Consider the following 23479-nt stretch of genomic DNA (forward strand, 5'->3'; position numbering starts at 1 on the left):
AAAAAAAAAAAACATGCTTTGGAAACTTTATACTCAAGATTCTTATACTCAAGAATCTAACTCCCAATATGAAACCTTTTAGACACCCAAGAATGATTTTATAGAAGATAAATTTTTTTAGAAGAAAAATAAAAATACAAACTAATGATTTATTATGGAAATTTTTCTAGACAGAGTGTATAATGTGTTCAGAAGTATGAAAAGGAGGCGGGAGGAATTTATGAATTTGTCTTGAAAATACATTTTGTAAAACCTGAATCAAATCTCTTGAAACTTACTTTGTAAAGTCATATCATCAGGTTTATAAGAGGTAGTGATTTCCAGCATATCTTTTTATGTGTGTGTCTTTGCAATTGTTTGAAGTCCATTAATATATAATACTCTGCTCTGTAGGTCCACCACAATGGAGTGGTATGTATGTGGGTTGTTATTTGACCCAGTGTTCTGAATTATGCATGTGTTTATTTTCACAGAAGCTAGAGCTCATTAATCCTGCCTCCAAATCTAACATCCATTAAGGTTTTATGCCCTCTATTCAAACTAATGTTTTGGGCATATAGATGCTAAAGTAAAAAAGAAAATTTATTTCTATATGTGTCAGAGCTCATATTTCATCTATAATTTAGATAATTTTTAAAATTCTGTAGATTTTTAAAAACGCATCTTACAGAACCACTGTTTTTTTACTACTTATAATTATTTTTAGTGATTGCTTTTCACACTTGGCATTATTTGAATGACCTATATAAAATATACTTATATTTTTACACTAATTTGGGGCAGTGGGAGGACTGAACATAAATAAACAAGCAGTTTTATAAATGACTACTCAGAGAGTTGTCAGTATTCCCGTCAATTTAAATTTGTGTGCAATAACATTTGTCTGGTTTGCTTAATCTGATGAAAATGCATGGGAGCAGTTCTCCAGTGTTTCCTGAATCCTATAATACTACATTTCTTTTAATTATTAGTTATATTATTTTATAATTCCCTTAAATATCAAATATCTAGAGTTTTCTACCAATTATTCTTAATATTGATTTTTACCTGAAATAATACTTAGTTATTTTTAAATATATCAGCTTTTCTTTATAGTGTACCATCAAGACAAGGTTTTTTCTGTAAGCCTGTCTTTCTTGCTTTCTAACTGAGCTTTGATTGTAAGAACAGTTTTATTTGTTATAACTTTTGTCTTGCTTTTTACTTTATTTCTTTATAAAATATCTAAAATATTTTGTCATTCTTACTCTGGTGTTTGTGGTGACTCCTAGAGTTTTGAAAATCTAAGGCCATCAGACATTCTTATAGTGGTGTGTGGTGTCTGCTCAGCAGACATTTTTGTGCATGTACACCTAACATCGTGCCATTTCTCCTCTCTTCTCCTGTTTTAATTCTTTCACATTTTACCTTGGGATATGGCATGTCTTTTTCATACTTTCTTTTTCATGTAGGCGTAATATGGACTATAAAAATAGAAAGTTGGCAATAGATGTTTTCCTCATGAAAATATAGAGATGTTTCCAGTCATTTTTCAGATGATAAAAGTGCTGAACTTGTGCTGTACCCAAACTGGATGCAGCTGGTAATTTATTCACTCTAAGTTACGGCTTTCCCTTTCCCTGAGCAATGATTTAATGTCTCTTTGAATGGGTATTAGCTGAATCCCAAATTATCCCAATAACTATACTTACTGCAAGTTCAAAAGAACTTTTAATTCTCTCTAATGAAAAGATGCATCATTGTACATAGAAAAGATTATGGTTCCAGAGTCCTCAGTAAAACTACAGTAAATGATTGACTAATGCATTTTGTGGTAGAATACGGTAGGGGTCCTTTTCCTCTCGATTAACAGACAACTAAATCATAAAAATGCCAGTCCAGACAAATATCATTGCTCTTTGGAATGTAAACCTTAAACTGATTAAAATGAAATATTTGTATCTGCTTGAAGAATTTGATGTACTATCTTATTCAGGGAGTATTCATAATTTACATATGCCATATCCTCTTGGTTTTACCCTATTACAAAATATGTTAGAAAAGGACTTTGCTTTTAACAAATTATAGTGTCCTCACTTTGCATCTGGTGAGAAAATTGGGTGAACCTTAGTTGTAACGCCCAGACCTCCAGTATGCCTTGAGTGTAAATCACAGGACCTTCCCTCAGTGATGGCCTGCATCCAAGGAGGGGACTCTCCTGTTTGCAGTTATATATTATTTTTAAACATTTGTATGCCAGGAAATAATATCCTTGTGAGTATTGGCCTTTCTGCATATCTTATCAAATGTTTATGACTGTATTTGATAGCATATTTTTGTAGCATATTTTCCATAATTATTCCAAATGAAATCAGAAGATACTATTTGATTTCTTTTGAAGTGGGGTTTTTTTTTTTTCCTCTCTGGTATTGTTGCATTATTGAGCATCTAAGCCTATTGTTATTTCAAAGTAAAGTAAGTATTTGTATTTGTATTTTTATAGATAGTAGAAATATCTATCAATAATATATTACAGTTCATATCAGTAAATACAAATAGCTGTTATGGATTTTAGAATTTCTTTATTCCTAAAAATAGGAATTTTTCTATTTGCTCTTTAAATGAATGGAGAAATACTGAAGTTCATTATGTGAATTTGTATATCCTCTTGGTAAAATCATGTCTCTAGAAATATAATAAATTTATATTTGAATTTCTCTATTTTATCTTACATTTTCACTTAAGTAGAATAAGAATGTGTATATTACTACTACCAGAATAATGTTAGTATTTTTTTAATAACCTTAGTTTAATTTTACAGTGTTTAGAAAGTCTCAGTTAATTTGTTAATGTCTCCTGAATAAGTAGTTGAACATTTCAGCTGAGCAACCAGCCTCCCTTAATACCAGCACTAGAATTGCTGATGGTCTTTTATTAATACAGTACAATATATACACTATATATTGTATTATATATACCAGTATATTATATACTTAGTATATAATATATATTGTATATTATACACTATACATACAGAAAATATAGGACATTGTAAATTACAAATGTTAGTTAGGTAACAAAATTTTACATTTTAAAAGGAAAAGTATATTTGGGTTGAGCTCAAATTAACTTGAATAAATTCTAATGAGATTGTACTATATTAGCTATTTAATTCTTGAATGTAAATTAATTTTATTAAACAACTAAATATACTTGATTCTTTAAAGAGAGAAGGTATCCATTAATTTTTATTAAAATGTAAAATGATGCTTATTGACCAAAATGTTTAATTTCATTGTTATGTTTTTATTATTATTATAGAATAATGTGTTTATTGCCTTACCTTGAAAAGTAGTGCAGATTCCTGTAAACTATTTATACTGTTTTAGCTAGTATTTTTTTAAAAAGGACCAGGAAGGTGATCTTTAGGCTGAGTATTCCCAAATAGAATTGTTAGATACCATCTGTACTGAGGTATCTTTGTAAAATAAAATACAAAGGTGAGGCCTTTTTTTTTTCTATTTTTTTTTTTTAAATATATGTTGAAGTAAGTTGCTTTTTTTGATATAATGTTTGTGGGGGAAAAATGCATGCTTTCTTTTTTTCTGTTTTTATTTCAGCACCACCACCTCCACCACCATCAAGGGGAGGCCCGCCTCCTCCCCCACCTCCTCCACATAGTTCGGGCCCTCCTCCCCCTCCTGCCAGGGGAAGAGGGGCTCCTCCTCCACCACCTTCCAGAGCTCCCTCAGCTGCACCGCCACCACCGCCTCCGTCCAGGCCAGGTGTAGGAGTCCCTCCACCACCACCAAATAGGATGTACCCTCCTCCACCTCCAGCCCTTCCCTCTTCAGCACCTTCAGGGCCTCCACCACCACCTCCACCTGTGGCAGTGGCTGGGTCAGTGGTACCACCCCCACCGCCTCCACCTCCACCTCCACCGGGGCCACCACCTCCGCCTGGCCTCCCTTCTGATGGTGACCATCAAGTTCCAACTCCTGCTGGAAACAAAGCAGCATTTTTAGATCAAATTAGAGAGGGTACTCAGCTAAAGAAAGTGGAACAGAACAGTCGACCAGTGTCCTGCTCTGGAAGGGATGCACTTTTAGACCAGATACGACAGGGTATTCAGCTGAAATCTGTAAGTAATCTCTTCAGTTTAGACTACCTGTCATAATGGAATTTTAAAGTAATTTTAAGACGTCTTTGAGAAGTTTTTTTTTTAACTTTTTCTCTTGGTATTTGTTTTTTTAACCCTATAAATTTTCTGATACTTGTACATACCATAAAATGCAGAAATTTATACTTAACCTGTGTAACCCATACTTCTATATCAAAAAAGCGCCCCAGAAATTTCCCTCATGCCTCTCTACTCCCAAAAAGGATCTGATCTCTGTCACCATAGATTTAGTTTGCCTATTATGGAACTTTATATAAATGGATTACTGCACTATGTTTGCAGTTCGTTGTTCTAGACTTTTAAATAAAATTTAATTTAAGGAGAAGTCTTTATTAAACTACATAGAAGTGAAAATAGCCCTGTTGAAACCCATTATAATCACTTTTATAAATTCAAACCATTAACTTTATGAAAACTAAACCATATTTTAAAGCTTCTGTGTTCTGAAATTTAGATTAGTAGAGAATCAAACTCCACAGAAAATTGAAAGAGTTGTGATTAGAATTTCTATAGTGCTGGGAGATAATTCTGAATTCTCTGAATTGGATGAGGTGACCATTTAATCTTCTAAAGTAGAGATTCACAAACTTTTTTCTTTAAGGACCAGATAGTAAACATTTTAGGTTTTCTGGCCATATGGTCTCTGTTACAAAACTACTCAGTTCTGCTCTTGTACCACAAGAGCAGCAGCCATAGACAAATGTACTGTGAAATGAGCCACAGACAGTACATACATGAGTGGGCATGATTGTGCTCTATAAAGCTTTATTTATGGACACTGAAATTTGAGTTTCATACAGTTTGCACGTATCACAAATATTCTCTTTATTTTATTTCAACCATTTAAAAATGTGAAAATCATTTCTAGCCTTTAAAAAGTTATTCAAAAACAAGGGACAAGCTAGATCTGGCCCATAAGCAGTAGTTTGCTGACCCCTGACCTAGAGCCTAACCTGCCTTCCATCCTCTTGGTCTTTATAGGCAGTTTTTCAGTTCCAGGAGGAACATTTGCTCTACAGGGCTTCAGACAGGTTAACAGATGGTAAATTTTTCTACTTAGTAAATGGAGCTGAAAGAAGGAGAATTTAATTGAAAATTGTTTTGCAATGTAGGGAATTATGGTAACTTTCTAAATCTCAGAAGCTTTGCCTCAGAAGGGAATGATGGATAGGGAACACAACTAACTGAAAACATTTAAACGTTAGTGCACAGATTTAAGAAACTTCTGGAATTTATCTAGATCTTCTCTTAGTATGTATTTAGGATGATACTTAGATCAGCCTATGAACAATTATCTTTGCTCCCTCTTCCCATTTAGTTTAGACTAAAGGTTTCTCAGGAGCAGTTGAAGAACTTTGAGTAGTTGTTAGTGGGGAGAATTAGTGTCAAAGTGACCACAGCCCAGGTGGATCTTAGATTTTAATGGGCTCCTTTATTTTCAGCTTTTACCTTAAAGTCTGCTAGTTGCTGTGTCGCTCTCATTTCTGTATCTCCCACTCCTAACTTTCCTTTTTGCTTCTCTTTACTATTTCCTCTCATCTCCACAGTCAACTTTTGTTTCTTTCTCTCATTTAGTAATTATAGTAAGGTGCTATTTTTAATGAATTAAGTTGTATCCTCTTTTCTTAATTTAAAAAGTTGGTGAGTTAAATTTCTCATTCATTCTCCTCATCTCTAAATTTATCGCTAAATTTCTTTGAGAGAGAAAAATGTTTTCCATTCTAAATGTGGGCATTTTTATCTTAAATAATCACTTTCTTTTGATTGCATTCAGGGTGTTATCTTAGAGGGTATAATCAGTGAATTATTGGTATGTTGTACATGTGATCTCAGTCCGTAATTTTATTTCATTTTTTAAAAATAACCATTCTGTGGCTGAAATGTCTCTAGCTTTGTTCCTTTAAATAGTCCATATAAATCATCAGTTTACTTAGTGGTGAATACAACTAAACAAACCACAGATTTACTTTAAAGAGCTGACAGGAAGTATATAAGTATTCACTTGCATATGTTTTAAATTCCGTGTTCATAGCACCTCAGATAACACTATGTCCAAGTGAGTGCTTCCCAGAACGTGCTCATGACCATGCTGTACTCCTGCAGCGCCCTCCTGTTTGTCATCAGAGCACTTCAAGGGGGTCCAGATGATTCCTCTGGCTGTGGTTACACTTCTTTCAGAGCCTCTTGCTGAAATTCAAACTCAAACTATTTGTCTTTTTCATTTGTGGCACCTCTGTACCAGTAATAATTGATATACAATCTCTTTCAAAAATCTAAATATTAATGAATGAGTCTATTCTTAAAAGGAAAAGATCTTTAAGTCTAGAAAGACAAGTATAGGAGAGGAGTTGTAAAGACCAAAATGAAAAGTTTGTCCTAGTAAATCATTTTTCAAAGAAAAATTACTTTAGAATTTCAAATGCATACAATTGGCCACTGGACATCATGGAGATTAGGGGTGTTAACCCTCCAAGCAATCAAATCTGTACATAACTTTTGACTCCTCCAAAACTTAACTAATAGCCTACGGTTGACTGGAAGTCTTACCAATAACATAAACAGTTAATTAACACTTATTTTGTATGTTGTATGTATTATACACTGTATTCTTACAACAAAGTAAGCTAGAGAAAAGAAAATGTTATTAAGAAAATCATAAAGAAGAGAAAATGCAGTGTTGAACTATATTTATCAATTCGGTAAGTTTATGTCATCTGTTTTCAAGATGGATCGTCTATTGGTGCCTATGTCAGTATTGTCTTATATAATACAAAACACTGTAGATGTCATATATATTATTAACACGACATCAAAAGTGAAAAGAATATGAAAAATTTATATTTATTTACAGGTATAACGATTCATACATGGATAATGAAGAAGCAGTCATATGATTGCTTTATGGTAGCCTAGTGTTATTTATATGATTGCTTCATGGTAGCTAGCCTATATACTAATGAATAAATTGTTATAAAATTTTTATGGCATATAGTATTACAGTCATATTCATAATACTGTATTAGAAACATTGTTAACATTTTTTCAGAAACCTCTTACATGTGATGATAGGCAGATACACAATTTCTCCAGTTATTAAATAGGGAGCAGACTATATGTTAATGTAATTCTTTGAAGGCAAAATTATAAAACAGTAATAAAATTAACACATTATTAATTTTATCTTAAGCATGCCCTCACCTTATGCCTATGTAAGGATAGGCTATCCACTTCAATGCAAGTCTTGAGCACAGTGTTCTACGTGAGGAATACTTAGGCAGTGATGAGAATGACACGAAAGCATTTCATACAGTCCTTGCCATATAGTTATTGGATATTCACAACATCTGAGCTCACTGAAATTGTCACAGAAAGTGGCTACGAAGTTATTACAGTAGTCCGGTACATGCAACAGTTAATCTCATGCAGTTATGATTTAATACTGCACCTTTTCATTTGTTTACACTTCTCTCAACAGTGAATAGTGCCTTGTATGGATGTACGGTCTGTGTGTGCATAAGTTTTGATAAATTCTAAGTTTTTATAATAGATTTATTCATATTTATTTATATATATTTTATGGTAGCAAGTGATAAAATAGACCTGTATTTACATATGTTTTATGCATTCATGCCATACTAAAGTTTTTCTTAATTTTTTCGACATTTCTAGGCAACATGGTTTATCTACAAGTTTTTTCAAATTGTAGCAGATCTTTTAAAATTTTTCCCATGCGTTTATTGAAAAAAAATTGCATATAAGTGGACCCACACAGTCCAAACTTATGTTGTTCAAGAGTCAGCTGTGTATGTGATCATTTAGTACAGCTGTGCTGTTTTATTTTTAATTATACCAGTATTATACCTTTACATAAGTGATGCAAGTCCAGGGACAAAATTAACAAAATGAGTATTTTGTATAAATGACTGCTCATTTTATTCAAAGTGCACATAAAGCAGTATTTTCTAAGTTGTATTTTTTTTTTCCTGAATCTCTAAAAACTTACTGTATTCTCTGTTTTTAATGAGTGTTGGAATCAGGGATGATTTTGTATAGAAATTAGATATTACTGAGAACTTCTGTTTTTTTTTCCCACAAATGTAGTTCATATTAGATAAAGTACTTTAGGGATTGTTGGTTGCCTTGTGAGGTGGGTACATTTTGAAAGCTACCCATCTGGTCTCCTCAGAGAGAAGTTACATGCTATAAGAAGGAAGATTCATTTTGAATTATAATGTATGTTATATATTATAACTTTATATTCAATATAATATATACAATTATAAAACTTATTAGTAAAGCTGAGTTTTTCTAGGAGAACATAAGTGTCTTCAGTTGCTCTTAGATATCTTAAAATGTGCTTCTCATCTAACAACTATGGGAATCAAAGTATTACCTTAGTTTTATAAAATGGTGCCCCTTGATAGTCATTTTAGAGTTTCTCATCAGCTAAGGCTTTGTGTACTAGAATAAGCAGAAGAAGCCCAGCTGCAAGAGCAAGTATTTCTTAGGAAAAGGTTTGGTTGTTACTCTAAGTTTGGAAATGTGTTGATGGCTTATACATTAAGAAAGGGAAATATGCCTTGAATGATTCTTTCAAGGCAGCAGTTTTATTCTTCTTTATTACTTAGTTAATCCTATACTGGGCTTATTTGTTTGCTTTTCCTGGTTTGGTTTTCTTTTCTTTTAAAATAAGGTAAGATTTCCTGGAGACAAAGATTTTTTGCTAAGGATGTATTACTAAATTTTGCTTACTTTTCTTTTCAAGGTGTCTGATGGCCAAGAGTCTACACCACCGACACCTGCACCCACTTCAGGAATTGTGGGTGCATTAATGGAAGTGATGCAGAAACGGAGCAAAGCCATTCATTCTTCAGGTATGTTTGCATGTGTGTGTGTATAGTTAATAAATTTTAATATTTGAAGTTCTGTTTCTCTTTTTATTTTATGACTCAGTCTTTGCTAGATTTTCTCCTACTATTCAATAATTTGTTGGTGTGGATTCTAGAACATATTTTAAAAAGTTGCAGTCACTGTAACTAGTCTGTTTGAAGCTTAATGGATGTCTAGACACCATTGTCATAACCATAAATTGGAAGAACAACTTTGGAAAAATGGCAATTTTGTTTCCTAAACCAGACATACTGATAGAATGCCTGGCAAACAACCTCTAAACAAGACTTGAGATTCCTTGATCTCATTCCCCTGACATTCTTGTGACATAAGAAATTTAGATTTCCCTGATTCACAAGAGTTGGGGCTGAGAAATAAGGAAATTTATACTGTTTCTGGGGTTTACTGAAGAATCTGAAAGTTTTTTGTTTCCTGTTTTTTATTATTTCCTAAGAGGTTTATTTGAATAAGTACCTACTTGAGGTTATTAAAGATATGCACACCAACATAATAATGAATATTGGTTTTATTATAATAATAATAAGAAGAAGAATATTCCTTCTCTTTGTTTTTCTGTAAGGATGTGGATATTTAAGGTCCTTTAGCAACACTTGTTTTCCTTAAATAGACAATTTTATTCCCATACTGTATTACAAAAATAGAATAGGCTAATTCAGTCCACAGATATTTATTGTGGAATAAAAATAAAATAACAATAAAAGTTCCTGCCTTTATGGAGTGTGCATTCTAGTGAGAAAGAGAGAGACACTAAATAAAACAAATTAGAAAAATATATATTAAATGGTGATGTGTACTGAGGACAACAATTAAGCAGAAAAGGAGATATAAGGGCTTACAGGCTGTGAGAGGGAAGTTCATTTTGAAATAGGACGATGAGGCCTACCCAAGGTGTCATTTGAGGAATTCAGGGAGTTAACCCTGTCGATAGCAAAGTGTGTGTGTTTAGGTGTAAAGAACAGTAGTTGTGCGTGATTGGGACATTGTGCTGTACACCGGAGATTGACACATTATAATTGACTGCACTTCAGTTAAAAAAACAAAAAAACAGCAAGTACAAAGTCCCTGAGGTTGAGGAACAATGCCATGGTCAGTAGGGCTGAAGCAAGGGAGGAAGGAAAAGAGGAATAAGAAATGTATTATGGAAGATAGTAGGTGGCCAGTAGTAAGGCTTTGGAGGCCATGAAAGTGATGGGAAGCCACTAGAAGGTTCTTAGCAGAGGAGTGGCAGTGATCCAAGCTAGAGATGATGGAGGTTTGAATCAGGTTGGTAGCACCAGTGAGAAGTGGTTAGATACTAGTTACACTTTGAATGTGGAGATCATTATGTTTGCTGATGGATTGAATATGAGGTTTGGGAAAAAAGAATTGATGGATGACTGAGATTTTTGACCTAAACAACTAAAAAGAGTGAAATTTTCATTAACAGGGGGAAAGATTTAAGAGGAGCAAGTTGAAAGATTAGGAATTTGGTTCTATACATATTAAATTTGAGTTACTTATTAAAAATTCGAAAGTTAGTGTTGAGTAAGCATTTGGTTATGAGTGTGAAATTCAGGGGAGAGATCTGAACTATTAATATAAATTTGCATGTCATTAAGATAAACATGATATTTAAAGTTATGGAACTGGATGAGATCATCCAAGCAGTGGGTATAAATGGAGAAGAGGTCTAATGAGTTTGGAGAGCTGGAGAGTGTGGGATCTTAGAAGTCAGATGAAGAAGTGTTTGACAAAGGATGGAGTGATCATTTGGGTCGGATGGGTGTGAGGGGCCATGAAAATGAGAAAGGGGAATTGAGCTTCAGCTTTAGAAACAATAGATCCTTGGTGACAGGAAAGAGCAATGTCAGTGGGTTCAAAAGAGAATAGGAGGATAGAAAAAGAGATCAGGTGTGGGGACTGCCTACTCTGTTCCCTTTACGGCTTAGTACTGATGCAGTTCCCACCTGTCTGTAACTGGGATTGGTAGCTGAACAGTATGTCAGTTATACTTTATACAACTTTTCTTTAAGGACAGTCACTGAAGGAGCCTTTGTTGGATTTGCAGTCTGTGAGTGTGAAATTCAGAGACCAACTCAAATGTGATTTTACACATAAAGAAACACAGGTTGAAACTGGTTACCTAGATACTAAAAGACTAGAACCCAAGTCTTCTGAGTCCTGTTCTCATCTTCAGCTCACTGTCACACTCTTTAGATGGAGTTCATTAGAGTCATTTTAAACCATTTTAGTAACTAGATTCCTCCAGGAATCAAATGGCTTCAGTTTCAGAAGTTGAATCATTGGAGAAATTATCTTAAAACTATGTAATATCATTTTATTTATCTGTTTTAATTGTTTGTCTTTTTTTAAATTAAAGTATAGTCCGTTTACAGTGTGTCAGTTTCTGGTGTACAGCATAATGTTTCAGTCATACATATGTATATACATATTGTTTCTTTTTGTATAGTACCTTGTGATATACAAAAGAAACTTGTTGTTTATCTATTTTATATATACTAGTTAATATTTGCAAATCTTGAACTCCCAATTTATCCCTTCCTACCCCCTTTTCTCTCTGGTAATCGTAAGATTGTTTACTATGTCTGTGAATCTGTTTCTGTTTTGTAGATAAGTTCATTAGTGTCTTTCTCTTTTAGATTTCACATTTGGATGATATCATATGGTATTTTTCTTTCTCTTTCTGGCTTACTTCACTCAGAATGATGATCTCCAGGTCTATCCATGTTGCTGCATATGGAATTAGTTTATTATTTTTTATAGCTGAGTCGTATTCCATTGTATAAATATACCACAGCTTCTTTATCCAGTCATCTATCGATGGATGTTTAGGTTGTTTCCATGCCTTGTCTATTGTAAATAGTGCTGCTGTGAACATTGGGGTGCATATATCTTTTCCAATTAGAGTTCCCTTTGGCTATATGCCCAGGAGTAGGATTGCTGGATCATATGGTAAATCTATTTTTATTTTTTTGGAGGAATCTCCATACTGTTTTCCGTAATGGCTGCACCAAACTGCATTCCCACAAGCAGTGTAGGAGGGTTCTCTTTTCTCCACACCCTCTCCAGCATTTATCGTTTGTGGACTTTTGAATGATGGCCATTCTGAGTGGTGTGAGGTGGTACCTCACTGTAGTTTCGATTTGCATTTCTCTGATAATAAGCGATATTGAGCATTTTTTCATGTGCCTATTGGCCATTTTATGTCTTCATTGGAGAATTGCTTGTTTAGGTCTTCTGCCCATTTTTTGATTGGGTTGTTTGTTTTTTTGTTATTAAGTTGTATGAGCTCTTTATATATTCTGCAAGTTAAACCTTTGTCAATTGCATCATTTGTAAATATTTTCTCCTATTCTGTAGGTTGTCATTTTGTTTTGCTTATAATTTCCTTTGCTGTGCAAAAGCTTATGTTTAATTGGGTTCCATTTGTTTATTTTTGCTTTTATTTCTATTGCCTGAGCAGATTGCCCTAGGAGAACATTGCTAAGATTTATGTGAAAAGATGTTTTTGCCTATGTTTTCTTCTAGGAGGTTTATAGTGTCTTGCCTTATATTTAAGTCTTTAAGCCATTTTGAGTTTATTTTTGTGTGAGGTATGAGGGAGTGTTCTAACTTCATTGATTTACATGCTGCTATACAGTTTTTCCAATACCATTTGCTGAAGAGACTGTCTTTTCTCCATTGAATATTCTTGCCTCCTTTGCTGAAGATTAATTGGCCATAAGTTTGTGGGTTTATTTCTGGGCTCTCTATTCTGTTCCATTGTTCCATATGTCTGTTTTTGTGCCAGTACCACACTGTTTTGATTACTGTGGCTCCATAGTATTGTCTGAAGTCTGGGAGGATTATTCCTCACTTCCATTCTTTTTCTTCAGTATTACTTTCGCAATTCTGGGTCTTTTGTGAGTCCATGTAAATTTTAGAATTTTTTGTTCTAGTTCTGTGAAAAATGTCACAGGTAACTTGATAGGGATCTCATTAAACCTGTAGATTGCTTTCGGTAGTATGGCCACTTTAACAATAATAATTCTTCCAATCCAAGGGTATGGGATGTCTTTCCATTTCTTTAAGTCATCTTTAATTTCCTTAATCAATGTTTTGTACTTCTCTGTATATAAGTCTTTCACCTCCTTGGTCAGATTTATTCCTAAATGTTTTGGGTTTTTTTTTTTTTTTTTGATATTATTTTAAAAGAGATTGTTTCTTTACTTTCTTTTTCTGATATTTCATTGTTAGTGTAGAGAAATGCAACTGATTTCTGTATGTAAATCTTGTATCCTGCTACCTTGCTGAATTTTTTTTATCAGCTCCAGTAGTTTTTGTGTGGAGCCTTTAGGGTTTTCTATACACAGTATCATGTCATCCTCATATAATGACAGTGTTACTTCTTCTCTTCCAATCTAGACCCTTTTATTTCTTTTTCTTGCCTGATTGCTGTGGCTAGAACTTCCAATACTTTGGGGTTTTTTTGTTGTTGTTTGTTTGTTTTTAACGTTTTTTTATTGATTTATAATCATTATACTTTGTGGAATAGAAGTGGTGAGAGTGGGCATCTTTGTCTTGTTCCAGATTTTAGTGGGGAGGCTTTCAACTTTTCGTTGTTGAGTATTATGCTGGTTGTGGGTTTGTCATAAATAGCTTTTATTTTGTTGAAATATATTCCTTCTATACCCATTTTGGTAAGAATTTTTATCATAAATGAATTTTGAATTGTATCAAATGCTTTTTCTGCATCTACAGAGATGATCATTTTTATCCTTTGTTGTTGTTGTTGATGTGGTGTGTCACGCTGATTGATTTGCGTATATTGAACCATCCTTGTGTCCCTGTAATGAATCCAAATTGGTCATAGTGTATGATCTTTTTTATCTGCTGTTGGATTCTGTTTGCTAATTGTTGAGGATTTTTACATGTATGTTCATCAACTGTATTGGCATAATTTTCTCTTTTGATAGGTCTTTGTTTTGGTATCAGGGTGATGGTGGCTTCATAGGATGAGTTTGGGAGTATTCCCTCCCCTTCAATCTTTTGGAAGAGTTTGAGAAGGATCAGTATGAGATCTTTCTTGTATGTTTGGTTGAGTTCCCCAGTGAAGCCATCTGGTCCTGGACTTTTGTTTGCAGGGAGGTTTTTCATTGCTGGTTCTATTTAACTTATAGTGATCGGTCTGTTTAAATGATCTGTTTCTTCCTGATTCAGTTTTGGTGGACTGTATGTTTCTAGAAACTTGTCCATTTCATCTAGGTTGTCCAATTTGTTGCCATATAGTTGTTCATAGTATTTTCTTATGATTTTTTTGTATTTCTGTGGTGTTGGTTGTAATTTCTCCATTCTCCTTTCTTATTTTACTTACTTGTATCCCCTCTCTTTTCTTCTTGGAGAGCCAGGCTAGAGATATGTCAATTTTGTTTCCTCTTCCAAAAAATCAGCTCATGGTTTGATGGTTTGACTTTTTTTCTGTTTTTGTATCTCTGTTTTATTTATTTCCTCCCTGATCTTCATTATTTATTTTTTCCTGCTAACTTCAGGTTTTGTTTGTTCTTTTTGTAATTGTTTTAGGTGGTAGCTTAGGTTGTTTATTTGGGATTGCTCTTGTTTTTTGAGGAAGGCCTATATCACTGTGAACTTCCCTCCTAGGACTGCTTTTGCTGTATCCCATAGATTTTAGGTTGTTTTGTTTTCATTGTCACTTGCCTTGAGGTATTTTTTAATTTCTTCTTTGATTTTATTGTTGACCCTTTGGTTTTTTTTTAGTAGCATGTTGTTTAGTCTCCATGCAGTCTTTTTTTTCTCATTTGTTTTTATGTGGTTGACTTCTAGTTTCATGGCATTATGGTCAGAAAAGATGCTTGAAATAATTTCTGTCCTCTTAAATTTGTTGTGGCTTCTTTTGTGTCCAAGTATGTGGTCTATCCTAGAGAAATGTTCTGTGCACACTTGAAAAGAATGTATATTCTGTTTTCGGGGGGATGTAATGTCCTAAAAATATCAACTGTTCTATTGTGTCATTTAGTATCTCCATTGCCTTATTGATTTCCTGTCTGGAAGATCTGCCCAATGATGTTAATGGGGTGTTAGTCTCCTGCTCTTATTGTGTTCCCATCAATTTCTCCCTTTATGTCTGTTAGTATTTGTTTTATATATTTAGGTGCTTTTATATTGTGTGCATATGTGTTAACGAGTGTAATATCCACTTCTTGTGTTGCTCCTTTGATCATTATATAATGTTCTTTATGACCTCTATTTTAAAGTCTGTTTTTTCTGCTACGAGTATTGCTACTCCTGCTTTCTTGTACTTTCCATTTGCATGAAATATCCTTTTCCCCTCCTTTCACTTTCTATCTATGTGTGTCCTTCACCCTAAAGTGGGTCTCTTGTCGGTAGCATATTGTAGGCTCTTGTTTTATTATCCAGTCCTGTCACTCTGCATCTTTTGATTGGAGCATTTAGTCCATAGACATTAACAATAATTATTGATAGATGCTCATTTATTGCCATTTTGAACTTTGTTTTCAAGTTGATTTGGTATTTCTTCTTTCTTTCTTTCTTTCTTTCTTTCTTTCTTTCTTTCTTTCTTTCTTTCTTTCTTTCTTTCTTCCTTCCTTCCTTCCTTCCTTCCTTCCTTCCTTCCTTCCTTCCTTCCTTCCTTTCTTTCTTTCTTTCTTTCTTTCTTTCTTTCTTTCTTTCTTTCTTTCTTTCTTTCTTTCTTTCTTTCTTTTTTGTAGTTTGATAATTTTCTTTTGTATTAGTGTCATTTCTTTTTGGTTTTTGTGACCATTGTATGTTTTTTATTTGTGGTTACCTGGTTTTTCAAATATGTTACCGCATTACTATATCTGTTTGCTTTAGGCTGGTAGTCATATAGGCTCAAACACATCCTATGAAGAAAAGAAAATCTGCATTTTCTTGCTCCCCTTTCTCGCCTTTTATGATTTTGATGTTCTCTTTTATATCTTCATGTTTATTCTATTGCATCTCATTGTAGTTTTCACGTTTCCAATTATGATTTTCTCTTTTCTATAGCTTCCTACTTCTTTTCTATTTAGGGTAGACTTTTCAGTATTTCTTTTAGGATAGGTTTCATATTGCTGAATTATTTTAGTTTTTGCTGTCTGTGAAATTCTTTGTCTTTCCTATTCTAAAGGAAAGCCTTGCTGGATAGAGTATTCTAGGTTGCAGCTTTTTCTCATTCAGGACTTTAAATATATCTTGCCACTCCCTTTTGGCCAGCAGTGTGTGGATAGAGAAATCAGCTGAAAGCCTTATGAGGGTTCCCTTGTAATTAACTCTTTGTTTTTCTCTTGCTGCCTTTAGAATCCTTTCTTTATCTTTAACTTTGGCCATCTTATTTATAATATGTCTTGGTGTAGGTCTGTTTGAGTTCTTCTTGTTTGGGACCCTCTGTGCTTCCTGTACTTGGATATCTGTTTCCTTCTCTGGGTTTGGGAAATTTTCAATCATGATTTCTTCAAATATCTTTTCAATCCCCTTTTCTCTTTCTTCTCCTTCTGGGACCTCTAATATGCATAGATTGGAATGCTTTATGTTAACCTGTAGGTCCCTTATATTGCTTTCATTAGTTTTCATCTTCTGTCTGCTGTTCTGATTGGGTGATTTCTGTTATCTTGTCTTGTAAGTCACTTGTTCTTTCCTCTGCATTGTCTAGTCTGTTTTTGACTGCCTTTAGCTTGGCTTTTACCTCAGCAATTGAATTTTCTGATTTTCATTGGCTCCTCTTTATAGTTTCTATTTCCTTTTTATAATATTTTGCATTTCTGTTCATGGTCTCTCTTATTTCCTTAAGTGCTTTTATCACCCCCTCTTTGAAGTCATGATCTGGTAGAGTGTTGAGGTCTATTTTATTATTCATTCTTGCAGGGTACTTCTCTTGTTCTTTTAACTGAGAGTGATTCCTCTGCTTCATCTCATTTATATTTTTCTGACTCTATGGATTTATGGGTATCAGTTATATACGGTGGTCTTGAAGGGCTGTATTTTTGTTTGCCTGTTTGTTTGTTTGTTTTGAAGTGGGAATGTTCCTGTGTAGACTGTGAGCGTCTCATAATTTTGTCAGGACGCTATTTTTAGTATGGATGGTTGCCACGTCTTTCTTCCATGTGTGTTGGCTGTTATCCCTTTGATTGCGGATGTGGTCGGTATTGTGGTGATTAGAGCCTGCCCTCGTTATTGAGCGGTGCCTCCTTTTTATTCTGTGGTTGTCACAGTCTTGACAGGGGTCGGATCTGTTCTCCCGTTGTTGGAATAGAGGCTTCCAGACCCATTTCTGAGCTGTTGTGTGTGGTATGCAGGTTGGAGCACTTCAGCTAAAAGAGGAGCCACCAAGTAGTCCTCCTCAGGAGATGTCCACTGGATAGTGCCCTCTGTGGTGTTGTCTATCACTTGTTATGCAGGCTTACAACATATGCTTGTTGACACCGCCCTTATACCTGCCTCAGCCACGGGAATGTCGGCCACCCGCTCTAGTGTCCCCAGGTTCTGCACCAGTAGAGCCGGTGCAGATCTACCAATGTCAGGCACTGGGACCTGCCAGCGTGCACGTGCGGTCACGCATCGGTCTGCCGTTCACAGAGCCAGCACAGCCCGCAGCCCCATCTGTGCACAGCACGCAGACCTGCTGTCGATGCCAAACCCATGCCGCCATGTGCTGGAACTCTGCTTGTTCATCCTAGAGGCATGGATCTGCAAAGATGCCAGTGGAGCAAGTCTGCCACTGCTGCCTGGGGCTAGAATCAAATCTAGTCCTACTTGTGAAATTATGGGGCCCCTAGGTACGGATTCAGGTTTCAGCCGCACCTCCACCTGGGAGCCACGCGCCAGTGAATGTATCCCTCTGGAGCTAGCCAAGAAGATGGCTAAGTCTGAGCCCTACCTGTCTTCTCTGGAGAACACCTGCCAGCTGTGGTGCTTTTTTATGGGGGTCCCAGGATGTTGCACACACTCCCAGCCACAGCCTGTACTGCACTCCAGGCCCCTGTAGCTGCCTCTGTGTGATCAGCCCCCGTCCTCTCCCCTGGCTCTTCTATGAAAGACAGAGCTCCAGCAGCCAGCCCTGGTCCACCCCTGCCAGCTCACACATCGGGCTAGGGGTCATGGGGACCCGCTGTGCTGGTGTATCTCAGTTCTTTCTGCCAAGCAGCTGCTGCTTTCTCCTCTGAACCTCAGAAGCTCCCTCTCTGTTCCCTCTGACCTCCGAGCTGGAGAGGGGGCATCCCAGAGTGAGGGTACCTTTGCTGCTCCTCCCTGTAGGACACAGGTCCTGCGCCAATTTCCTTTTCCTTTTTTTTTTTCCTCCTACTTGTTTTTGTGAGAAATCTTGTATTCCTGAAGCAAGAGATACTCTGCCAAAGCTCAGTGGGTATCCCATGCAAACTGATTAGTCCATAGTTGTAATTCTTGGTGTATTTGTGGGAGAGGATGAGTTATGGATCCTTCTACTCCACCATCTTGGCAATCCCCCTAATTGTCTTAATGATTTTCTTCCAGATGAAGATGAGGATGAAGATGATGAAGAAGATTTTGAGGATGACGATGAATGGGAAGACTGATCTATATATTATATATATATATATTTTTAAGGTGAAATACTAAACACTACTTTCTGTCTATGGATTCTGTAAAATTATCATGTAAATGTTCTACCAATTTGCTGTATATTTTTGTTGCCTTTTTTGCTTTTTTTTATTAATCTGTGCAATACCTCATTTAATCTGTAAAGGTTTGTCATAATTCTCTGCAAAGCTACTCCCTGTTACTGTGTGCACGTTTACACCAGGATGCTCACTTAATTTGTGAATATTTTTCATTCCATCAACAAGGGAGTTTAAATATTATATGTGAGACTGACAAAAACCTTAATGTAATTTAGTTATAATGCCAGAAGGAAAACACTATTTTCATACCCTACTTTTTCTGAACCTAAATTTTCTTATTAAAATCTAGTATAGCACTACATTCTTTTTTAAGTGATGCAAACCTTAGTTTATTTAGCCCCTTCATTTTGAACACATGCTACATGAGTGTTGAAGCTGATACATTGCACAGTTTTCTAGACATCACTACACTGATGCAATTCTCAAATTTTAGCAATATGTTCTACATAAAATCACTACAGTGATGCTAGTTGCGAAAAAGAGTAACACACCTCTTACAGCAATATTGCCTCTTACGGTACAGAAGTGTTATTTGGAGGCTGGAATTATTAGGAGCCCTTGCGTACCTATACTTGACTGAGGTTATTTTTATGCTATAGCAAATATGGCAGGCTCTTTTTGGCAGAAATTTAAAAAATATTTTTGGTTATTATTAGGAAACAAAAGCTAAGTTGTTGAAGTTTGGGGATCTTAGGGATAATTTTATTCTACATGAACTAAAGGAGGCTGTACATTATGATTACTTAAATATTTGGTTAATATACTATACAATCAGAACATTATAAAAATGATGTGGTATTAGTATTTTTATTTTACAGTTATTTGCTGAGGTATTCAGAGAGCCCAACCATAGAAATCTTACCTAGTTGGCAAAGGTATATGCACTGTAATGCTGACTCTATTATGCTATTTTTTTTAATTTTGATAATTTTGCAAGGTTTTTGTCAAATGTTAGGTGAAGGGTTACATTTTTCTTAGAAAATTGGTGGTCCCAATGTCAAATTTCTTGGAACGCATAATTGAGTGACAGATTTTTAAAAAAAAAATAAACTTTACAACCTGCACATTTGTTATGTATGCTAAATGATGTGTTAAAATTAGGGTTTCCTTGCCTCTCTACAGTACACTAGTCTGCCTAAAGGTGGTTGATTCATATTTATAGCATTATATCATACCTACCTACTTTAAATTTTAGGTAGAAAAATGATCTGATTTAAATACAGACACATATTTTTCTCACATTGAGTCATATGCAGAATGTAGTTCCAAGTGTATTTCATTACTGTAGTCACAATATCCAACTAAAAATTAAGCTCTCTATAATTGTACCGACCAAAATCTAGTATTGGCATGATCTTTGCAGGCTGGACCTGCAAGATGTAGCTTGAATTTTAACCAGTTATCACATTATCTCTAGTGATCATGCATCTAGTTATCATAAGAAATAATTTAAAAGGTTCTGTTGCTGAAAGCAGTAAGTGGTACAGTAAAATAGTTCTAAGTTATTCAAAGAATGTTACCTTCCTTGCAGGAGTAATTTAAGCACATGGAAAAGATTCTAGACTTTTTGCTTCTTGCAAAAACAGTGCCCTCTGCTGCTGGAAACCTTTTTCTGCTTACTCTCATTTTTATTGTGGCTTGAAGCTCTGTGGGTCTGGTGTGGATGAGGCTGGACAACTACTAACCAATAAAATTAGGAATTTGTGCAAATGGTAAATAGAACATTATAGCTCTTTTAAGTAATATTAAACATCTTCCTTTTTTTTTCTTTTAGACATAAATCTTTTTTGATCTCTTAGAAATATCTTTAAAGTAATGCCAATTTAAGCTCTCTCTTAACTTTTGGGCAAGGAATTCAGGATTTTCGAGCTAACTTTAGTATGATAAAGATTTATCAGGAGCTGCTCTGAGCAGAGAATATCAGTTCTTCAAATTAGAAACACAAGTTGAAACATGTAAGATGAGTATAATATTTGCCAATGATAATTCAGTTTATTCTTTCTTAAAGAAAAAAAAAAGACTTTTTGTTGTTGTTGCACAAAGTCTAATTACTATTGGTTGAAACAGCAGCTGTGGAATTCAGTCCAGGCATGAAGACTGACTCCACTTGAGATGTACAGGTTGCATGTTTCAGCCCTCCACCACCTTGCACTGTGACAGCACTGTACATGTGTGTTGTCTGAAGCCTCCCACCTATGCTCCAGCTAAATTGTTGTCTGGTAGCCTTCGCACTTAACAAACTAGCATGAGGCTTTTTATATCTAAATGCTACGTGATAGACAATTTCAGCTAGCCACATATTGTATGTATGAGATTCATAAAGACTTTCAATCATTCATTTCCATTTATCAACTGAAATTTTGTTTAGTATGTGAAAAATTTTTTGAAATGTATAGTGAATAGGATGTTGCACTGGTGGCAATTCATCATGAAGCATAATAAAATTAATTTGACCCAAATAGTATAAAGTAGTGTGGTTTTTATTTGTTTATTGTTGAGATTAATATGGGTAAAAAAAAGATATTAAACTGTAGAGTATAGAAACAGGTTCACAGCAGTGAACGGTAATGGTCGGAGTTTTCAGCTCACCACCTGCCCTGAGAGTCGGAGTGTGCCGTTGAAAAAACATGATGAGCAGAAGAATGTTACACTCTGTTCTGCTGGGAAACGTGGCAGCTGCTCGGCTGTCCTTCTGGGAGTCACTGCTGCGTATACGGAGCATTCACATTGCAAGGTCAAACTGGAACTCACACACCAAAAATGTTGCAGTTTCCTAGATCAGAATGAAACTGGAGTTCACTGGTAGTTTCAGTCAAAGCCAAGCATGGCAGCAGTTCATGTGGAACAGAAATAGCTGTTAATAAACGGTGTCAGAGATGGTGCTTTTTAAACAGGAAGCTCAGTTTTTGATAAACAGAATTTTTTGTTCTATTGACCCTGGCATAAGTGGGTGTCTGAAGATTAAACTGAGTTATGGAATCCAGTGTGTAGGATGCTGCAAAATGCCTTCTAAGAGCTTTAGTCGAATTTAAACATTTCAAGAATAATATGCCCTGTTAAAAATTTGTTTCTGTTGTACACATGTGAACGCTTAAGAATGTATTAACCATACTTAAAAAAAAATGTAAGTGCCTCAGAATTGCTTTTGTCACATATTTACTTAATCAATGAAGAAATTCCTGAAATAACTTACTCTGCTTTAGGAATGGAATTCTCAAAGGACGAGTATAGGGATAAGGCCTATTTATAGTACAATAGAAAATTCTTAATGGAAAAGTTGAGAAATTTTATTTTGCACACTTACCGACACTGTCACATCACATCTCCAAAACACAGCATACTCTATAATCTCCTGGTCTTTTATTCATGGATTTTTTTTTTTAACTTTGCCTTTTAGTGAAGCCACTGGAAAAAGGTATAACTAGGCTGTTATGAATATGATGGGGAACGAACTTTGCAGTTAATGCTAAGACTGCCTTTTCAACCCATTGAAAATTTGGGCTTTATATCTAGATAAATCAGCCTTAACTTAAAAAAAATTTTTTTTTAAATATATACCAGTGATGATACTAGCTATTGATACATACAGTATTAAATTTTACACAAGTCCAGTGTAAGTCTAAACTGGTCATGTGTACCCGTGTCAAGATTGACAAATCAAGATTTGAATAACACATGATTATTTTGAGTAATATACAATAGTATCTTATAGGTAATTTTTAGTTTAGTCAGATACTTGTGTCCTAGGAGATTTCTAGTAAATTTGAAGTACTCCCTTAATTTTTTAACAACGACAAAAATTTCTTACACTTACCTTAGTAAAGATTTTTTTTAAAATTTTTTTCTAAGAGGAAGTCCAGTTTTAGTATCAAATTGCATTATGGAACTTGAAGTTCCAAGTTTTATATTGACATTTTCTGTCTTGAATTGGTTGGCATGTCTTGACCTAAATTCAGTTTTGACTTAGTTATTGCTAGACGTGTAAGAATTTTCATCAGGGCCTAAAAATCTAAGACTTTAAAAATCGGTATCACCTTATTTAAACAACTCTTTACTAAAATGTAACAGTGAAATAAGACATCCCCTCCCTTCTTAAACCTAAAATACTTATTTCACAACTGAAAGCCAGTAGGAGACCATTGACTTATATCAAGCCCAGTCTCATTTCCTGGGTGAGGGGGCATTGCCTGATGACCATTAGAGCTAATATTAGAAGGTAGATCTGACTATTAGGTCAGTTGCTCTTTTTCATACACCATAATAATTTTTTTCAATTGAAGTATAATCAGTTTACAATGTTGCATCAATTTCTGGTGTACAGCATAATGTTTCAGTCATCCATATACATACATATATTCCTTTTCATATTCTTTTTCATTATATCAATACAAACTTGAATATAGTTCCATGTACTATACAGTAGAAACTTGTTTATCTATTTCCATAATACTGTTTTATCCTTGTTTTCTCTGTGTTTCTTAAGTTGTGGATAAATTGCAGATTTACTTTGTTTCTGAAAGATTTATGGTTACGAATTTCACCCTTTCTCATGTCATCTGGATGTTGATAGAAGGCAGCAGCTTCTTGTTCCTGTTGTCTCCGCCCGGGAAAGCTGGCTTGCTTTGAGGAACCGACCTCTGACTCTGAAGCATGTGATTGTATTTTGGCTCAGTGATGGCAGTCATCCCACGTTGTCCGAGCATTCAGTCATCACAGGACACTCCTGTCAGTTAGTACT

The 23479-nt window shown here is 35.0% G+C and overlaps 1 protein-coding gene across 2 annotated transcripts in view; it reads left to right on the forward strand.

The window, feature by feature from the left end:
• Positions 1-21209, forward strand: part of WASL (WASP like actin nucleation promoting factor) — a 69608-nt gene extending 48399 nt beyond the window's left edge. Inside the window, exons 9-12 of one of the 2 annotated variants that reach the window (XM_074367144.1) lie at positions 394-411; positions 3600-4120; positions 8925-9033; positions 18575-21209. In XM_074367144.1, the coding sequence (XP_074223245.1) occupies positions 394-411; positions 3600-4120; positions 8925-9033; positions 18575-18636 (710 nt within the window). In that variant the 3' untranslated portion in view covers positions 18637-21209. The remainder of the gene's footprint in view (positions 1-393; positions 412-3599; positions 4121-8924; positions 9034-18574) is intronic. The other variant, XM_074367146.1, reaches the window with a different exon arrangement.
• The last annotated feature ends 2270 nt before the right edge of the window (positions 21210-23479 follow it).

Source organism: Camelus bactrianus, chromosome 7 (genome assembly GCF_048773025.1).
Source record: "Camelus bactrianus isolate YW-2024 breed Bactrian camel chromosome 7, ASM4877302v1, whole genome shotgun sequence".
In the NCBI taxonomy this organism is placed as follows: Eukaryota; Metazoa; Chordata; class Mammalia; order Artiodactyla; family Camelidae; genus Camelus; species Camelus bactrianus.